This window comes from Etheostoma spectabile, chromosome 23 (genome assembly GCF_008692095.1).
Source record: "Etheostoma spectabile isolate EspeVRDwgs_2016 chromosome 23, UIUC_Espe_1.0, whole genome shotgun sequence".
NCBI classification, from domain to species: domain Eukaryota; kingdom Metazoa; phylum Chordata; class Actinopteri; order Perciformes; family Percidae; genus Etheostoma; species Etheostoma spectabile.
Window position 1 is genome coordinate 14,804,097 of NC_045755.1, and position 6,387 is coordinate 14,810,483.

At 40.1% G+C, this 6,387-nt stretch overlaps 2 protein-coding genes across 7 annotated transcripts in view; one reads left to right on the top strand and one right to left on the bottom strand.

The window, feature by feature from the left end:
- The window catches only part of tulp3 (TUB like protein 3), a 21,019-nt gene extending 18,340 nt beyond the window's left edge, over window positions 1-2,679 (top strand). For all 5 annotated transcript variants that reach the window (XM_032504977.1, XM_032504979.1, XM_032504975.1 and 2 more), the window contains 4 exons: window positions 248-365; window positions 463-561; window positions 651-822; window positions 938-2,679. In XM_032504977.1, the coding sequence (XP_032360868.1) occupies window positions 248-365; window positions 463-561; window positions 651-822; window positions 938-1,071 (523 nt within the window). In that variant the 3' untranslated portion in view covers window positions 1,072-2,679. The remainder of the gene's footprint in view (window positions 1-247; window positions 366-462; window positions 562-650; window positions 823-937) is intronic.
- Window positions 2,668-6,387, bottom strand: part of LOC116672955 (protein mono-ADP-ribosyltransferase TIPARP) — a 5,642-nt gene continuing 1,922 nt past the window's right edge. Inside the window, exons 3-6 of one of the 2 annotated variants that reach the window (XM_032504973.1) lie at window positions 5,590-5,758; window positions 4,925-5,112; window positions 4,566-4,835; window positions 2,668-3,679 (exon numbers count right to left, since the gene is read on the bottom strand). In XM_032504973.1, the coding sequence (XP_032360864.1) occupies window positions 3,232-3,679; window positions 4,566-4,835; window positions 4,925-5,112; window positions 5,590-5,758 (1,075 nt within the window). In that variant the 3' untranslated portion in view covers window positions 2,668-3,231. The remainder of the gene's footprint in view (window positions 3,680-4,565; window positions 4,836-4,924; window positions 5,113-5,589; window positions 5,759-6,387) is intronic. The other variant, XM_032504974.1, reaches the window with a different exon arrangement.

Below are 6,387 nucleotides of genomic sequence, written 5' to 3' on the forward strand. Positions count from 1 at the left end.
GGGCACCTCAGTGGTGGTAATGAGGGAGGAACCAGCGTTTAGTTATTAGTTATTGCTGTTATTAAACTGTGTACAGTTTAAGTGTAAGTATGTAATCATACCTCGTAGTGGTAATGTTCGGTCGGTGTTAAGATGGTTAACAGTGCTTTGCCTCTGCCACTACATGACTCAACTGTAAAAATGCTGCCAGCAGTTGAAGGAACGTGAAACGGTGTAAACATTTCAACTCAAGTATGTATTTTAACAGGTCCAACCTCATGGGGACCAAATTCACAGTGTATGACAACGGCACCAATCCCTGCAAAAACCCCGGGACACTGCTGGAAGAGAGCAACACACGACAGGAAGTGGCTGCCATCTGCTACGTGAGTGAATGACAAAGACGCACACAAGCTTTTGCTGCGTTCCTTGTTCATTGATAATTTGAAGTGAAACTGTCACACTCTCTGTACCATTTGTCAGGAGACCAACGTGCTGGGATTCAAAGGACCACGTAAGATGACTGTCATCATCCCGGGCATGAACATGAACTTTGAAAGAGTCCCTGTAAGGCCTCAAAATGTGAGTCTGATGGTCCCAGAATCGATTACGCTGAACAAGGGCATCAACAGAATGGGTCAAACCTGAACATGCATATGATTATATTACAGGAGCAGGAGAGCCTCCTGAGCAGGTGGCAGAATCACTCACTGGACAACCTGATTGAGTTGCACAACAAGGCCCCCGTTTGGAACGATGACACCCAGTCTTATGTGCTAAACTTCCATGGCCGCGTTACTCAAGCTTCGGTCAAAAACTTTCAAATAGTTCACGATAACGACCGTAAGTATTCGCCACTATTCACTATTTGTCCATGCATATTTTCTGCACTGTTCAGGCTTACAGTAATGATTAACACACATACGTACTGTTGTTTTACTGTTTCCCCTAACTCTAGCTGACTACATCGTCATGCAGTTTGGCAGAGTGGCTGAAGACATCTTCACTCTGGACTACAACTACCCCATGTGTGCTCTGCAGGCTTTTGCCATTGGCCTGTCGAGCTTTGACAGCAAGTTGGCCTGTGAATGAACCAACAGTTTTACCACACCACCACCTTTTCTGTCCTCCCTCAAATCTCATTTTACAGGATTGTATGGAAGCCGACAGCTACACTGCTTACATCACCAGGAAACAGTTCACGCAGAAGTCAAATAAGACTGAAAAAGAGAGCAGGGCACTGATCGCATATGTTGGTGCTCTGTCGGCTGATCCAACAACCCTCCTGGTTCCTGTGCGGAAGTTTTTTTTTTTTTGTAACATGTTAGGATTATTTCAATATTGGTTTAACCATTTTGTACAGTGTATGTGTACCATTGTATTCAAACTTAAAGGGAAAAGGCAAAGCAAATCACACTACTCTCATCTGTGCTGGAGACGGGTGCAAAAAGAACTGATGTTAAATAAATTACTCATTGAAGGTTTTTTTCTGTTGCTTTTGTTGCCTTTAAATTTGATTTCACTCAGTGGTTTTTGGCTCTAAGTGTCGGCTGAGGTGTTAGTCTACAGAGCATAAACCTTTGAATTACATAACAATATGGCCTTCCATTTGGCGCCACCCTCAGGCCAAAATTTAGAGTTTGGCTATCAAGCAACGTTTTCTGTTTTTTATCCAGTGCAAGTCTTTTCTGGGAAGTATGTCAGAATTTTAATCTTGTTTACATCTTTAAGTGTGGCTACATGGTTTAGTCTGCCATCTACTTATAACTAATTTTGACGTTATTGTTTTATTGTCATTGTCAACCCTCATTTTATTCTTGTGTGGAAAGTGCATTATTTAGAACAGGCCCGTCTTATGGTTTTTGTGTTTTTTTGTGAATAAGTGTAATTTTTATTTTGTGACTGTGATTTTTCTTTGTCATAACAAGTTGGATTATCATGAAAAAAAAACGTAAATGCAGAATTGCACATTTTAAGAGAAAGGATAGACATACTGTATATAAAATATAAAGTGATGCCTTCTTATTGATCTATTCTGGCAGTCTCTATCTAACATGAAATACCAAATTTCATTTCAAGACAGAATTTTTAAATAATTGATACAAGTGAAGCATTAATACACTTGACAGAGCTTATATTTTCATTGTTGCACAGATACAGTCGCATCAGACTTTGTATAAAGAGAAACAAGAAAACGACTATCTATGCTGAGTATTCAAAATATCAGCAACATTTTATTGAAGTGAAATAGACTTGGAGGCAATTTTGTCTCAAAGCTTCAACATTATAACTGCCATTGTCTCTTCATCTCCATTTGTATAAGGGAAACGTAAGGGAAATCAATGAAGGATAGTTTCCTTTAAATCAAATATTTTGTTAATTCACAATTTCACTGTGAGAGCATGTGAAAACGAAACTGAAAACACCTGTATAATACATCAATATTCAGGGTCATGAATGATTTACACAGTTACTTTAAATCAGTCTTGTCTTGATCCTTTAGGAAAAAGTGTTGAGTGTTTTTCAGGTGGAGATATATTTGAATTTCCTGCTCAGATTTCCTCTGTAACATGCAAACACATACAAATACCTGGTTGTTTTTTAAAGGAAATTAACGATACAAATATTTTCAATAAGTGTGTGCCAGCAATTCATGAAAATCCTGTTTTGTCATTTTTGTGCAATGGAGTTTTAAAGAGTAAAAAAAGGAATTTATAGAAAATATTTTGAAATATATATTATGCTTTTACTACTTCGGTGAAACACATTCCAGTCTGACATTTGGAAACTATCCAACCAGATATATACGGCTGGCTTTTAACAGACAGAAATACAACAATGGATGACCAAACTTATGTTGAAATATAAAGAGATTCATGTAATTCTTCGAACAGTTTATTTTCATAAACACAACAGATGTCAATTTAATTCAGAACACCTTTGAAAGAAAAACAAAAGTACTTATTTCCATTGATTTAAAAATGTTTGAATAACCAAAATAAAGACAGTTTGAAAAATAAAGTGCTTCATAAGTTACTGTGTGGTTCCTTGTCTTCATTGTTGTCAAGTAGAACATTATAGCACTTCATCCATATACTATTGCACTTTGTAAGTGAGTAAACGGAGTATTTACAAACATTTGACGCAGTTATAACATTTTGGGGTCCTCTTACATCAACTCTAACACTTATGTTTGTTTATGTCTGAACGATTCGAATCAACTAACTCCCGTGCCATCAATGCCTGCCCTCCTCATCTAATAGCAATCTCTTGGGGCAGCTCTTTGTACTTGATGAGGTAGTATGGGTAGCACTGACAGCTATCAAAAACTACAAACATAGTGGGTTTGACCGTGTTGTCCACGCAGCTGTCGTAAAGATGGAACTGTCTCATCTTGTGGTTAAGCGGCGGCCTGCGGTAGTTGTACCTTCCGAGACACGTCTTCCCCGCCAGGACTTTGGCTAGGAACATGTGGCGAACCTTCTCTGGCCCCTCCCAGGCTGTGTAACTGTGGGAGAAGGAAGCGGTGGTGGCAAAGTAGGAGCCAAAACCCTGAGACGTTCCGTTGACCCCGGCCATGCGGGGGTCGAAGTTGTTGTGGCAGATGTCCTCTGAGGGCTCTTTGGTTGTCCCGTGGAAGAGATGTCTCTCAAGAGGCTCCTTAGAGTTGGTGTGCTGCTTTTGCATGTACACCTTTTGCCTGTAATGACAATGCAGATACTAGTATTTCAATGTAGTAGATGGTGTCTTTTTGTTTCCTGCCTCTTCGTCTTTGTACTTAACTCACATAGAAACTTTAATATGGACTGACATTTAGAAGGAATATATCTGTCTTATGTTTAGACATATACAGTATACATATACATATATATATATTTACATACACAGTATACATATATTAGTTTGACAGTATATTGTGCTGAAACAAGGTTTTGATTCTCCTACTAGCTAATTTTTGAGTTGCAGCCACGTCACCAGCTGGTTTGAAAAAAAGCATAACTTATAATGTCTAGGACACTGACAATGCACCAATATACCAAAATATATCAGTACACCGTGTTTTTTTGTTGTTAATAATATTTTTTTAATGAACAACCCATGATATATTTCAGCAGAAGTCACTAGTAGTTTCACTGTATTTTACAGTAATTTCAGCCAAATCTTGTGCATGTAAATATTTTGGGGCATGCAATTTTAAAAGCCGTGCATGCACACAGAAGGAAAAAAAACATTTTAAGCCTTGCATAATCAATGCAAATTGACTTCATAACTTTAACTGAAGTCTTTAAGGTTTTTAGATAACAGGTACCCTGGAAATCCAGAGTTCTTGTGAGAGCAAAATTTGAATTTGCTCAGCGAGTTACTCTGGCATTGAGTAATGGATACGTCCCCCCGTGTGTTGTTGTGATAGGTCGTAATGTTATCGTAGTGTTATGCTAGTTAATTGTGTGCAGTGAGATTTTCAATTGCCCGCTTGGTGCCGCCCCTCGAGATGGACGACTTTCATTACTCCATGTCAGACCCTTAATCTTTTGGATTGGAAAGATTGGATTTCCAGGCTACATAACAGGCAGCAGCTGCTAAACCTTTGGTACTTGTCCCAGAGTAGGAGGTTCTGGATCTGCTGGATGCTGACGATGTCCACCTTGGTCTCAGGCACACTCTCATAGAAGAGGTTTTCAATACTCTGGTAGGCCTGTGTGCCAGCTGGAAGGTCCACCAGGCTGTAGTCCTGCTCTGAGGCCAGACACCACACTGGAGGATACCAGGAGCTGAACTCCTGCAGAGGGTCCACGCTGAAGTTTTCCCCTGGAGGATCACTGACTGGCTCGGTGGAGACAGTCTGGATTCCTGTCCTGGGTGTAGAGTTGAGAGGAAGTGAGGATATTAATGTGACAAAGAGAGAATATGGGACCTTTCTAAGGAAGAGAAAATGGAAACCAACTGCAGGTAAGGGTGCATGGATTTGGGGGAGTAGTAGAAGGGTCTGCAGCAAACTTTTCTCTGGAACCCTGTGGTGACGTTGGACTGGGTCATGGTGGCGAGGTCCACCTTGTACTGCTGTGTGCCAACGCAGAAGGAACACTCAGGCTCATTTTTGCTCATCTTCTTTAGCAGCAAGGTTGACACATCCTATGGAGAGATGAACAAATCAATGAACAAGGAGCTGCTGAAAGACACCCGGTTGTTATTGTCAGCATTCATATATATTAATTAGAATGTAATTGTAAGCGAGTACAAAAATGTATTCTTTATTGTCCAATCAACATACTGATAAAATGATATGACAAACAAGTTCACTCATTAACTGCTCAGATTCTGATGGTAAACACAAGCTATTTGTAGGAAAGGTAATTAGAAATGGTTTCATATGTCCTCTTCATCACATTAATAGCCTCCCTTCGTCTACTCTACAGCCAGGCCAGGAATCCAGACTGACTCCACCGAGCCTGTGAGGGATCCTCCAGGGGAAAACTTCAGCATTGCATTGGTAGCTAAGAGAGTGGTTTGAGGTAAAAGAGGACTGTGGGAATAAAAGGGCACTAATCAAGGCAATAATAAAAGTACAAAAACTAAAAAGAGAAAAAAAAGAAGAGAGGAAACATTCACCTCGTTGTACTCTTCCCATTTGACGTTGTTCCACCAGTAGACTTTCCATTTGCTGGGAAAGTAAGGGTTCGTGACCAGACTGTCAGAGTTAGTCAGTCGTCTAACCTTACCATAGTTAAATGAGTTGTTCAACTTCATCGAGTCAAAGTCAAGAGCGTAGCGGACAGACCTAAAGGTAGTGTGGGACAAAACAACACTGTAGAGTTACAATTAAAACAATGACTTACACTAACTTTTGTTATCGCTCAGAGAAAACTGAACATACTGTCATCAACACAAGAGAAAAAATGGACAGAGAAAACAAGACATATTAGTCTGGTTTAGCTTTACAATCAGAGATCTGACTCCAGCCCTACCCTCTTATAGCCTAGAAATCTAGAATACAGAATACATTTTCTAGAATACATACTGTAGCGGCAGCAAATGTAATTTGCGACTAGGGTCAGTCTAGCAACTCTCTGTTGGCTTGCAAGCTGGAAAAACCAAATTCTGGTTAGGCCAATAACATTGTGTATAGAGTTGGTGGGAAGGCTTAACATAATGACGACAGAGTTGCAACGGTTCTGCGTGAATTTCAAACAGTGGCCTTTCGAATCGGCTTTGGCTGTGGCACTGAAGTCATTCTTAAAAAATTAAGATGTGTTTGAAGTTCTGCCAACCGAATACGGCAAAAGTTTAATCTACCAACTAGCGTTGCTCTGGTTGGTTGTTGCGCTATCCTATTGCGTGCAGAGGGAATTTGAAAGACAACCGTTTATCCCGCCCCTTGCATTGAGCCCTGCCAATGATGAGTTCCCA